The 12,914-nt window shown below is 40.3% G+C and overlaps 1 protein-coding gene across 2 annotated transcripts in view; it reads left to right on the top strand.

Annotated features, from left to right (window-relative positions):
- The window catches only part of slc8a2b (solute carrier family 8 member 2b), a 255,395-nt gene extending 243,938 nt beyond the window's left edge, over nt 1–11,457 (top strand). For both annotated transcript variants that reach the window (XM_041805899.1, XM_041805907.1), the window contains 4 exons: nt 2,746–2,870; nt 5,915–6,014; nt 6,827–7,102; nt 9,203–11,457. In XM_041805899.1, the coding sequence (XP_041661833.1) occupies nt 2,746–2,870; nt 5,915–6,014; nt 6,827–7,102; nt 9,203–9,579 (878 nt within the window). In that variant the 3' untranslated portion in view covers nt 9,580–11,457. The remainder of the gene's footprint in view (nt 1–2,745; nt 2,871–5,914; nt 6,015–6,826; nt 7,103–9,202) is intronic.
- Nucleotides 11,458–12,914: the final 1,457 nt, after the last annotated feature.

Genomic DNA, 12,914 nt, shown 5'->3' with positions numbered 1-12,914 from the left:
ACAAGACTTTTGACTCTAAAGTAATCCCTCATTAGTTAGTTATTGCATTTAAAGAGGACTGAAGTCTGATAGTGCTAATGGATAGCATAGAAACACACTTTCTACTTAAGGGCATCAAAACTTTGGAACAATGACAACAGGAATGCAAAAAACAAGACCACCAGTTAAATAAAGTCCCATCATAAAAGCCACTCTTTGAAGCGAATTGCAGGGATTTCTGGTTGTATTTTTGGTCTTAACCCCTAATAACACTGTTTAATCATTATCCCTGGCAACTATTACACCATGAAGACAAAAAAAGAAAACTCCAAACAACTCAGGGGAAAGGTGAAGGAAACACAACATCCCCTCTGTGAAGCACAGTGGTGGCAGCATCATGCTGTGGGGATGCTTCTTGGCAGCTGACCCTGGAGGGCTTGTAAAGGTAGAGGGGACATGACCATGGCAAAGTAAAGTAAAGTACTGGAGGAGAATCTTATTCAGTCTGCAAGAGATGGTTTTCACTCTACTGAGGCTCCTGTTTGTATAATAAATAAATTGTTAAATTGCCAATATGTCTTGTTTCTTCAGACTTCAATCATCCAATCCACCAAACAAGAGGCAGTGGCAGAATAAGCTGTTTGGCATTCGCAGAAAAGATCTGGCAAATTTTTCATGGGTTCAACCCACATACTCAGCTCTGCTGCTCATCCTACAGATGCATGATCCTTCCAAATGTGGCAGCATTTAAAGAGGAAATAAACATTCTATCTAACAGTATAAGATACATTCCCATTGTAACAACAAAGAAGTAATCTACCAAACACAAATGTCTTCAGTTTTTGTGGCTGACGCTTAGTGTACATGATTTTGTCCTCCAGTGGTCGTTAAGTCCATTCGCACAAGCGCCAGATTTAGTCAGAGACTCTGGGGGTCAGAATTTGAAATGTACAAAATTTAAAGAAATATTTTGGTCTGATTAACATAGTATTCATATTTGTGTCAGCTTTCAAAACACAGGAGATGTTTAGGCATAACCAGTGAGCTTTATCCCTATTAGCTATAATGCAGCAGGCCATAAGGAGGCAGGCCTGCCCACAGAATTTGCTGGGCCCCTGAAAATCCCAGAGAATGGGCCCTCCCCAGTATTAGCTCATTTTTGATGCTTTTTAACCCCTTTTCACTACCTCACTCGGTCATTTCTGCAACATTTTTTGCCACTCTTAACCCGTTTGATCATTTTTGCCACTTTTAAACCAGTTTTTGCCACTTTTTTGACCATTTTGCCACTCCTTAACCCTTTTTTGTAACTTTCCTGCCAGTCATTGCCCCTATATGTCATTCTTTAGCCATTTTTGATACTTTTTGCCCCTTTTTGCCTCTTTAACACAATTTTTGCCATTCTGTAACCCCTTTTAAACCACTTTTCCTGCATATTTTATCCCTTCGGACCACTCTTATATCCATTTTTACTACTTTTTAACCCCTTTTATTACTTTTTTGCACATTTTTTGTAGCTTAAACTCATTTTTTGTACTTTTTCCCCTCTTTTTCCAATTTTTGCCACATTTAACCTCCATTCACCACTTTTCCTGACAATATTTGTCCCTTTGTGCCACTCCACAAGCCATTTTGACACTTATCACCCATTTTTGCCACTCTCTAACCCCTTTTTACCACTTTATCTGGCCATTTTTGCAATATTTCTGCCAGTCTCAACCCATTAAAAAATATATGAATAATGGCTGACCATTGAGTTTCTGTAAAAACAGATCAAAAGTTGAGTCTTGGATAAAAAGACTTGGAATTTAGATGGAGAATAAAATGCAGCTCCACACAGCAGTCAGAGTCAGATGCCTCCATCATGAGCACTTTCAGCCTTCCAGGTCAGGTGGCTGAAGATATAAACTGATGATTGACATGGAGTTTGTCCAGGCTATCTGCTTTGCAAGGTTAGCTGCACTCGACCAAATGCCTGAGTAGTGATGGTTTGGCGTCTTGTTGAAGGACTCTCATTAGTGCTCAGGAGGTTAGCTGGCAAATCTCGAGCTACCAGACTTTGGTCCATTCGAAGCGGTGAAGCGGTGACCCCTAACCTGACCCACCAGATAGACTGTTTCTGGTTCGTATATCCATCGCATTTATATTTCACATTCTGCTGGGAAACCTCCAAGACAGAGCATTTGGGAAGGGCAGGGCTTTTCAAAAAATTTCAGAAGGTGATTGGACGAGGCAATTATGGTGATAAAAGCAGGTAGTAGACATGCACAGCTCCTATAACCAGAGCTTAACAGGCGAGGTTTATGAACGGTGGAGCTTTCCAGTGGATCTGATGGTGTAGTTAGAGCCATCGTTGTCTTATTTTTATAAAAAGTCCAAACCTGTGATAGAATATTTATGATTTACTCCTGAACTTCAGCAGAACAACAAAATGTCAGAGTTTGGAAGGTTTTGAAGAAACTTTCCTCCTCTGCTTTTTCTTTTCTTTCCTCTCTAGACTCTCTGTGCTTCTGTTTTTATTTTTCTGCACACACACGGAGTCACAAATCCTCCTTATGTCATCGTCTCATGTCGCTCTCCCACACTATGTGAGAAAACACACCAGCTCGTACGCTGACACACACCAGCGATGCAGTGCAGCTCTAAATAAAACGCTGACTCACCATGTGTTATCGATGGAGGCAGAACTTGAACAACTTGTGACATGCATTTTAGTTCCTACACTCACTGCTGGTGTTGTTTCTCCTCCATCTCTTCTTCCCTAAGACGGGGCGGAGGGCCAGATGAGTGCTGAGGAGGAGGAGGCCCGCAGGATAGCCGAGATGGGGAAGCCAATCCTGGGAGAGCACAGCCGCCTGGAGGTGGTGATCGAGGAGTCGTATGAGTTCAAGGTGAACTTTTAATTTATTCTTTTTAGCCACAGAGAACAGCATGGCTGTGATTTATACTGCTCACCTTGCAGTGTGCAGGTTTATTTCAGCCAAGCTCCTTTTTATTTTTACTGCCTGTATTCTGATGAAAGTGCCGATGACTTATTGATGGGAGTTTAGAGCTGTTTTGAAGTTTATTGCTTCAGCTTATCATCCCATTATAATTAGAATAATAAAAAGAACTGTCAATGAAGCATGGACATGTAATAAAACTGCTTTTGTAAAGCAGTTGTGTAATATCAGAGATCTAAAGCTGCAGGTGAAGACCACTGAACATTCATTTAACCAGACTTATATTAAATATATTTTAACATTTTGCCCCTAAAGTCAAAACTAAGAGCAGTTTTTCCAGCTGTGCTTCAACTCTGCACACTGTTTGGGGGAAGCTCATTTCATAGGCAGAAAGCACTGAGCTGTGCTTTTCTAGTCATGTTATAAAATCCACCCTTATATTCTGTCTCACATAGTTGGAGCAGGTCCTAGCCCCTCTCAGGGAGCAGGTCTAATGTGGGTTTGAATTATTAAAAGTGAGTATGTTGCCCTTGAAACAGCTGCAAGCCCGAGGCGTGCACACAGAGAGCTGTGCTTCCAACATGCTCACCTGTGCATGGAGAGCAAAGAGAGAGAGAGGGGAAGTCAACTGCATCCAAATATTTGAAATGTGCATTAAGCTCAGGTGTATTTTAAAGCAACCCCCAAGGCCATTTCTGCTCATACACATGCATGCCACTCCGACAATAAGCTCTACAAATTAATATTTCATAAGCTGACTTGGCTACCAGTCTCATTTCACAAAAGCCCAGCACACAGAATGATTATATTATTTTACAGCAAATCCATCTGTTTTTGCTCTGATGAAAATTTAAACCATGGGTGCTTAATTGAGGAAATGTTTCAGTTCCCTTATGAGACTCTGTAAGCTGTCACAGAGGAAATATTATATTGTTTTATGCCTCTCAGCTCGTTTGAAATGTTATGAATAAAAGATAAAAAGGATTTACCAACAAGATATAAAACTTCGTCTGGAACGTGCTCCTGTGTGAAATTTAGGCAGGCAAGTTTCAAGAGGTTTAAAAGCCTAGGGCCTTCTGTTATCAACAGAGCGTAGAAGACATCCAAGAGTCTGATAAAACAAGACTGCAGAGCCTCTAAACCTAGAAGTATTAGTTAAAAAAGGCAAGTGCTTTTGGTGAAGAGTGTAAACAAATCTTGAAAAATATCCTTACAGAAACCAAGGCACTTGTCTTCACATTAGCTTTAAAAAGCCTTTATTAAACTGTCACGTTCTTTAGGTAGAGCAGTGGTACCCAACCTTTTTCCTCAAAGCCCGCCCCTCGTGTCTAAGAGAGAGTGGAACCCCCCCGGGACCCAAACAAATAAAAACACGGAAGTATATTTTTATTGTTAACATGGTCTACACATGTTATTGTCTTTCTAATGGACCTTTTTATGACCCATATAATTAGCATTTGATCATGATTTTAGTTATTATTTCTTTCTAAATTTAAGAACATGAGGACAGACAAATCCTTGCACCCTTCCCCTTTGAGATCTCTGGTGCTCAGAGATCTCATGGGGGGTTAGGGAGTGTTGGTTTCCGTGGAAAAGAGTTGAGTTTAAGATATCAAACTCAAAAGTTATGACATGTCCTGTCAAAATTATAAAAAATAAGAATTTCTCTGTCTTCGAAACCTTAGTAGATATTTGAGATTCTGTAAAAACTCAGTCAAAGGGGACATATTTTACCCTTTAAAGACAAGTTTATATTGGTCTCAGAAGTCCCTAAAACATGCCTGTGAAGTTTGTTGCTGAAAAAAACACTCCAGTATTGTATTTTTGCATGTCTAAAATCCCCTCTATTTCAGCCCTTCTCAGAACGAGCTGTTTTTTGTGTCTGTGGCTTTAAATGGTAATAACCACACCCCTCTCAGTAAATGGATGTAGCACTCGTGATATTACAGACACTTTTTCATTTTTTTTCCAAAGTTTAGAGTGGGATTTGAAACATCAATCTCCCAGACCCTAGTCGGCAGGGTAACCCACTAAGCTATCCAGCATCTCAGCTGGTAGCCGAGAGGATCAGTAGAGGAGGGCGGAACTTTCCTCCAAGTGGGGGGGGGGGGGCCAACCAAACCTGGGGGCAAGTGCTTAGGCCCCTGGTGAGGTCACTAGATGTAAAATCTGAGAATGGCTTGTTTCAGCGCACATTTTCTGAAAGGTGGAGAAAGAGAGGGGGAGAGGGAATGGATTTTTCTGGTACTTGAGGGGATTGTGGACAGGCCAGGGACACATGTTAGAAAAGCCTGAAAAAGTGATTTTTGCATATTATGTCCCCTTTAAGATCAATGTATAACATAGAAATGATCACTTTTAAATGAATATAGATGTTTCACTGCAAAAAATCTATGCATTGTGTCTTTAAATCCTGGATTTTGTTAATGTCACAGCCAAAGTCAAGATTGATTAACCTAAGCTAACACGAGCACAGTGGTCCCCAAACTTTTTCTGCCATGCTCCCCTTTGTCCTGTGAAAATATTAAATACAGAGTCACAGCTGCTACCAACAGAATTTTTGGAATGTATCTCAGATGTTTGCTAAAAGCTGCAGCATGAACCTTCCAGGTTGAGACAGCCACTCTTAGCTCCTTTACAGTCCAGGTCTGATCTGCACTGATCCTGCACTGGAAGGATGAGACAGCAGGAAGAACTCCAGAACTCAAAACCTTGAACGACAGTCCATAAAGCAGTGGGCAACATCAAGTTCCCTCAGGTCACTTTAATTGATCGGTCTTTGTTTATTAGCAGGAACAACAAAGTATGAAACTAAACTGATCGTTCTAATGTGAACATGAGAAAATAATCTGACAGCCTGTTGTTCAGCCACACTTTTCTGCTGAAACGTTACAGTCCTGTGTGTTGACAGGTGAGGTCACATGACTGACCCTGTCACCTTCTCTCAGCTGTAATTGGTGGCTAATAAATGGGGATGTTTGTTTTATTGTCAGAGCACTGTCGACAAGCTCATTAAGAAGACCAACCTGGCGCTGGTGATCGGCACACACTCCTGGAGGGAACAATTTGTGGAGGCAGTCACTGTCAGCGCAGGTGAGCTTCCTGTGTGTCCGTACCTGTGTGTGTGGGGGTGTGTGTGTGTGTGTGACATTTAGTGGAACAACAGCTACCAGACTGTAGAAAAACACTTTCTCTATAGTTAGAAGAAACTGATCACCTAAAGTTTAGAGATCCATCTTTAACAGTGGTGTCAATGTTCATGATGTTTGTGCGTAGTAAACAGCAAGTTTTTAATGAATGCACTACTATTACAGTGTTTTTTTGTTTCTAAAAATCTGTGTTGTTTATTGTTGCTCCTTTATGTCTCTTAACTGTAATCTCTTTGGTTAAAATCATATCCGTAAACTTTGCTTTATTTCATTCTTGTCTTCTTCTGTGTCTGCTGTGAAGCTCTAAGGTTCAACTCCTGTTGTTTTTAAATGTGTTGCATTAATGAAGTTACCTGTTTTGTATCCCTGCCCTACGGATCAATAAAGCTCATTAACATCAGATGTAAAAGACTCCATCAGCCTCTAACTTGATGCATCGACTTCACAGAATCCTGCCGAATAAACAAACAACTTTAGGGCCTTGTTATGTCACAGAATTGACAAATATGAATTATTGAACACGTCCCTCGGCAGACCATGCAGAGTAATGTTCCTGTTCAACAACAGATGGGGAGTTTTTATCCAAGACCGCCATCTAGTGGAAGAAGGGGAGCATTACTGACAGTAACCAAAGCTTTAATAAAGACTGCATCTCTTTCATAAGACAGGAGAATAATAAAAAGAAATAAATCAGTGCTCCACACTGTTTAAACTGTAAAATACAATAATCTTAAGTTTCTGATTCTTTTCCTTCAGGTGACGGTGACGAAGATGAGGAGGGTCGTGAGGAGCGTCTTCCATCTTGTTATGACTACGTCATGCATTTCCTTACTGTCTTCTGGAAGGTTCTGTTCGCCTGCGTCCCACCCACAGAGTACTGGAACGGCTGGGCCTGCTTCTTGGTCTCCATCAGCGTCATCGGCCTCCTCACCGCCATCATTGGAGATTTGGCGTCACACTTTGGCTGCACCGTGGGGCTAAAAGACACAGTGACAGCTGTGGTGTTCGTAGCACTGGGAACTTCTATTCCAGGTATATGAGGGTACTTTTTTCATTTTGTGTGAGCGGTGAAGGAACTGCAGTAAGGGTGACACATTTAGAAGCTCTCCTGAAAATGTAATAATCAACAAAAGTGGACCGTTTATGTCCTAATTAAAAAATAGTACTATGATATTACTTATAATTTTAGTATTTGAAGAGTACAAAAGCTAACCTTGCAAAGCAGAAGGATTCACCTGTTTCAATGTTTCTTACTGGCAAATCCATCTTGCAAAGCTCCCATCTGAACAGTTTGGGCCTGGTTAGAAAGTGACAGGACCAATCAGCATCAAGGGGCAGTACTTTCGGGTGCGGTGGAGTCGTGACATATGCAAGCAGCGAGAAGAGGCCGGTGCAATTATGGCGGAAGACATTAGCGTGGATGCTGCTAAAGCGCCAGTTTTATCAGAACTTGATGACATTTCTTCGTTAAAAGAAGAACAAAGAACAGCAGTGAGTTGTTTTCTTTTCAAAAACGACAAAAGTCATGTACTGACATGTCTACAGTCACCATGGTTCGCATTATGCAGTTCTTTATGGAGTTTACTCTCGGTAGCAGCACACCTTAGTTTGGGACTACGAAGTCACATGTTTTGTTGCTCTGATTGGCCCGTAAAGATGTGACAGACAGAACATTCATCCGATCACCCTCTGAGTTTTATTTCAAAGGCCCTTTCCCAAACGCTGTAAATGAGAGGTTTTCCAGATGGACGTGTGAAACACATTCATCTGGCATGTCAGGTTATAAAAAAGCTCTATAGTTTTTGCTGAGGTGCATGTACACTGTAAAACTCAATAAGTAAAACTTACTTTAGAACATCAAGCAAACTAACTGCCTTAAAGAATAGGTAAGAATAACTTTATGACCTCAGCAAAGTTAACTAATTAGCTACAAAATTTTTTTAGTGTTATGCACTTGCACTTGAGTTTAAATAACTTAAAATACTTTGTAATTAACACTTGATAAATTAAGTAAGATGTTCAAATGACTAAGAGTGTAAGTAATACCCATTCCATAGTAGTAGACAATTTCAAGTAAAACCAAATACTTTTAGCAAGTACTTAGCCATTTTAAGTTATATCAAGTCAGTTTTACTTGTACATTTCCCACACTTGATAGTTCTATTCAAATCCAACTCAAAACAACATGTTCAAACTCTTATTACTCTTCTAAAGGCTTTCTGGGAAAACTCTGCAGGTTTCCAAAATAACTTTTTTGGATTTTTAGGTCAAAGCAACTCATTTGTTACCAACCTTTAATTGTTCAGTCTTACTGTGAAAGACTGACAAGTGCATTATGCAGAAAGGACATCTTCCTCATAATGTTTTCCACAGGTGGGACTCCTCTAACTGAGTCAATAACTTCACTTATGGTGCAAAATTGTCTAATGCCCAAAGACACGGGGGAAAATTCTGCAGATTAAGAGATGGTCAGCAAATAATTTCAGTACATTTACAAAAAATACTTAGAATGATTGAGTACTATTTACTTAAAACTAAAAATGTGTTTAGTCAGAAAAATAGATATGATACAGCTATATATTTGTTTCTAAGTTAACACAAACTATTTTTAACATACTTTAACTGTTTAGTCTTAAAGTGCAGGACAGTTGTTGGTTTCTCCACTCAGACCAACTTCTCTGCAGAACAATCAGAGAGATTAAAGTCTGCTCTGTTTGGATGCACTGTTGCATTACTAAGGGAGGTGGACAGTGGACTGTGTGCATTAAGCTTCTTCTGGTTCAGGGCTACATGAACCTATAAACACATGCAACAGCAAAGATATGACTCAGAGGTATACATCAAGCTTAAGTCAACTAAGGCATGTCCAAATTAATGCATTACTAATCATCAAGCCCATAGGGTCAAAATAGAAGAGGTCATTAAAAACATCCCTATCAGTACAGTAACTTTTGAAACTTTTGTTGTTTTTTTTTACTAGGGTGAAAACTAATTTTTTATTTTCCTTTAAGCAAGGTGTTCTAATATGGGACCTAATGAGAATTCCTGGGTTTTGCAGAAAACCTGAAGTGGACACTCACTGATCTGCACCAATGTCCTGATTTGATCTTTCTTCCTGTTTCTCTCATCCAGACACGTTTGCCAGCAAAGTCGCGGCCATTCAGGACCAGCATGCTGATGCCTCTGTTGGTAACGTCACCGGTAGCAACGCCGTCAACGTGTTCCTGGGGATCGGCGTGGCGTGGTCGGTGGCCGCCATCTACTGGAAAATTAAAGGGCAACCATTCACAGTGGAGCCGGGGTCTCTGGCCTTCTCCGTCACACTCTTCACTATCTTCGCTTTCATTTGCATGGCCGTGCTCCTGTTCAGACGCCGGCCCTCCATCGGCGGGGAGCTGGGCGGTCCGAGGGTGCCCCGTCTCCTCACCACCCTGCTGTTCCTGGGTCTGTGGTTCCTCTACATCCTCTTCTCCAGCCTGGAGGCTTACTGCCACATCAGAGGCTTTTAAAAAGGAGATGCTGCGAGTTCTGGAGGAATCCTGCACAGCAACACGCACATCAACACTCAGTCCACACTGACCACATGAAACAAGTCAAGATTCATCTGTTGACAGGGCTCCCTGCAGCCCACAGGAGGAGCAGGGATCAGATTCATGTTCACACACAAACACACACACACTCTTTTGGGCATGTGTAAACAGATCATTACAAACATGCACGCACCGATACAGGCATGATGAAGGCCAGGGGAAGTTTTCTGATGGGCGAGGAGAGTGAAAACAAAAGGTTAGAGCAGCAAATTTAGCAGAGGGAAGATGGAGCAAGAGAGAAAGTGGTTGTGACATTTAGAGGTGAGAGGCGAGCTGCTGGAGCGCTGTTTCTTTCTGTGGAGTTAGTTTATTTAAAGCCAGGTGAGTTTAAGGTAAATCGGAGAAGTTGTTAGATAGGATCAGACCACTGATCAGGAAGAAAATACAAAAGAAGCCTGTGCACACCAGATATGATGTATCCATCCAAGTTGCATGGAGGGTAACCACACCTCCGTTTGTCCCTCCCTCCTCTCCTTTGCTGGTACAGCTCCACCCATCTTTACACAGGAGGTGGAGCACTGTGTGAAAAAAGGAGTGAAATGTTTACAGTAACAATTACATGAAGTTTGTTTACTATTGGAGGTTCTTATAACGTGGTGATGCTAGTCTTATACACTGTATGGATGAATGCGTTTCTCCACACGCGCTGTAAATAGTAAATCAGTGTACATATAGAGTGTATTGTTTTCATTCAGCAGACAGTGATGCCAAATAAAGATACAGTCAGCATCATGTCATAGCGGAGAGTGGGGCGTCCACATGTGGGGGAAAACAATCTTTTCTTTTGGCCTGCAGTGCTGCAGAGATGTAGATTTTAAATTCCCACGCTAATGCTGACAGGCTGTTATGCCCTAATGTAACACGATACCGATAACTGATTAAGAATGAAGTGTTTATAAAAAGGAGTGTCAAGATTTACCACGATTAAAATCCTAATTAGTGCACTCATCTTAAATCACAATAAACCGCATGCTCTATTGTCCCTGTCAGCAGCCTCAGTGATGTAAAAAATGTCCATCACTGTTTCTTAATGTCTCATTTCAGTTTGAAAATTCACAGACAGCTCAGTGGACAAGTCAAAAATCATCTAAACCTTCTGTTGTCAAACATTTACCTGTTTACTGTTCCCTTATTTCCTCTATCAAGACCCGTATCCAAACAGGAAGTTAATAGAGCTCATCAGTGTGGTTCCAGAAGTAAAATCCCATTGATTTTCCCTATTGTGGGTTTGATTATTGGCCATGATGCCGGAGATATACAAGTTCGACTTACCATGAACTACCTGAGTCTAAAATAATGCTCCTGTAGAAGACAAAAGTTTGTAAGATATCATCCTCCTTTTAAGAAAAACAATTAATTGGAGATGTTTGCCACAGTCTTCACAATCCTGAGGGTCCCAGAGTTGTCTCTGATTGGTGGGGTCTCTGGGTCTCTCTGAATGTGATTTGCTGATGATATCAATGCTTGGGTTTTATCAGCAGCATTGGTGCTAGCGTTGTTGCTAACAGTAACTCATTTAGGAGCTGAGGAGTGTGTCAGGCTACTATTGGGTTCAAATGTTAAAATAATTTATTTGTGCCACTTTTTTTTCTGTCAAATTTTCACATTTTTTTCCACTTTTGACCAATTTTGCAGTCTTTCACCAAATTTTTAAACTCCTTTCCCCCACTTTAGCCACCCATTTGTTTCTATCATGTTTTCCTCTTACTCATTTCTGTCACTTTTTTCCCATTTTTGCCAGTTTTTGGGCCACTTTAACCAATTTTTGCATTTTTTAAATTATTTTTCCCTTGAAGTTGTTACATCATGGCTTAGCTCTGAAGTCTGACATTACTTTCCAAGTGGCTCAGTTATTGTGCCCGTCCACATTGTTAAAACTATCTAGAAAGGTAATTTGGTTTTAAGAAAAGTTGTTTGCATTTTGAAAAAGGGTTTATTTTACTACGGCACACATAAATAGAATTTATTTTTGCTGCTTTGATATAAGTGGTTATTATTCAGGTGAAAGATAAAATTTGGTTATCACAGCTTAACTTTACGGAGTAAAGATGGACCATAATTTTCCTGGACCCCCATTGGTTGGGTCCAAGAAAGCTCTCCCCTTTATCCCTCTTATGGGGGGCCTTAATGACAACAATACATGCAGCTGCAGTGTGAATTGATAACTGCTCAAACTACCACATATCACTACATTTTCATTTGAAATGTTAACACTACTAGGAAGATAAATCTAAATGCTTGAAAAGCTATCATTCACAAGGAATAAAATGAATCCCAGTGGATTCTAGGATACTTAGTTCCTTCATCCTTGTAATGAAATATGTGAACAGTCTTGTACCTTCTTCTCCGCTTTGGTGCAAAATTAAATGTTTCATCATCATGAGTATTCAGGTAGCTAGTTAGCTCGGATTAAAAGTGATTTCATACGGATGTTGCAAAACTTCAATGAGGGATTTGAAATGTGAATTTCACTTTTGAATCCAGAGCCACCAAATGAGATAAGGGGCACTGTTAAGTTCTATTACCTTTAGTTCATGACAGTGGAAAATCCATTATGAACAGTTCTGAATGCAAAATAGTGGCACTTTGAAATATGATATTAAGGATGCATTAATCACAGTTAACCACAGAAATTCTGAGATAAATCACAATCAATCAATGTTTTGACAGACATAATTAATGAACTAAAAAGAATAGAGTCAGGTTGTGGTCAGTGTGTTATAAATAATAGAGGAATGACCCGAATTCACAGAATCACCTTTGCAGCCGTCCCCTACTCTGTACTTCAGCTGAGTCAAATATACAGTTCAGAATTTCAGTTAGAGGGGCACACAGCAGCTTTTTGGCATTGGGTTAATGGTTTGTTTTCCCCTCAGTGTGACGTTTTCTGGGCATTCCCCTTGATGCTGACTGTATCTACTGATATAAAGTTAAAGAAGAGGATGGAAAGAATGTGTGGTATTTGTTTTAAATAGAGAGTCAAACCAACATGTAGAAAAAACAGGAAAATTAAGAGACTTATTCAGCTTCCTCTGTCAGAAAAAAGCTGCAGTTTTCAAATTTCCTGCTGTCTGGCTCAAGTAGACACGTAACAACACATGTAAAGATAACTTAGAAAGCGTGGAATGAATGGAGATTTATGAGGCTGAATAGATTAAAACTAAAGGTGTAGCTGACCAAACAGATAGATGATTGGTCGTTGGATTAATGTTTTTTAAGAGCCATAGCTCCCCAGCATCCTGTGTTTCTGTCAC

The sequence above is a fragment of the Cheilinus undulatus genome, linkage group 2 (genome assembly GCF_018320785.1).
Source record: "Cheilinus undulatus linkage group 2, ASM1832078v1, whole genome shotgun sequence".
Lineage (NCBI taxonomy): Eukaryota > Metazoa > Chordata > Actinopteri > Labriformes > Labridae > Cheilinus > Cheilinus undulatus.
Note: the sequence above shows the minus strand (reverse complement) of the source record. Positions and strands in the feature narration are given on the sequence as shown.